This window comes from Passer montanus, unplaced genomic scaffold (assembly GCF_014805655.1).
Source record: "Passer montanus isolate IOZ18808 unplaced genomic scaffold, ASM1480565v1 scaffold6, whole genome shotgun sequence".
In the NCBI taxonomy this organism is placed as follows: Eukaryota; Metazoa; Chordata; class Aves; order Passeriformes; family Passeridae; genus Passer; species Passer montanus.
In genome coordinates, this window is record NW_024371037.1 from 9,121,903 (window position 1) to 9,122,329 (window position 427).

Sequence of the window (427 nt, forward strand, 5' to 3'; positions counted from 1 at the left end):
GGCCGCGCCGAAACGGGAGCCCGCCGGCTCGGGGGGACGGGGCACAGGAGGGCGGCGCGGCTGGGCGCAACCTATCCATCCATCCCTACCTTCTCCTCGTCGGACAGCTGCTCCTCCAGGTCCGCCATCTTCCCGTCCGGCTGCGCCCGCCCCCTCCCGCTCCTCCTTCCCGGCAGGAAGGGCGGGACTCGCGCGCGCTCCCTGCGGAGGCGGCGCCTCGTGCGCGCGCGCGGCGGGCGGGGATCCCGGGGCGGGAGGGGCGCTGGGAATGGGAAGTGAGAAATGAGAAATGGGGGATCCCGGGGAGGAGGGGAGTTGGGAATGGGAAATGGGGGATCCTGGAACGGTTTGAACAGCAACTGGACTTATGGGCAGCCAGAAGTAAAACTCACCAAGTTAAATAGGTTGGAGAAGACTTCTGAGGTCA

The 427-nt window shown here is 67.4% G+C and overlaps 1 protein-coding gene across 1 annotated transcript in view; it reads right to left on the minus strand.

Annotated features, from left to right (window-relative positions):
• CAPZA2 (capping actin protein of muscle Z-line subunit alpha 2) overlaps positions 1-205 on the minus strand; it is a 31,439-nt gene extending 31,234 nt beyond the window's left edge. Inside the window, exon 1 of the mRNA XM_039726757.1 lies at positions 90-205. Coding sequence (XP_039582691.1) covers positions 90-128 — 39 coding nt within the window. The 5' untranslated portion in view covers positions 129-205. The remainder of the gene's footprint in view (positions 1-89) is intronic.
• Between the last annotated feature and the right edge of the window lie 222 nt (positions 206-427).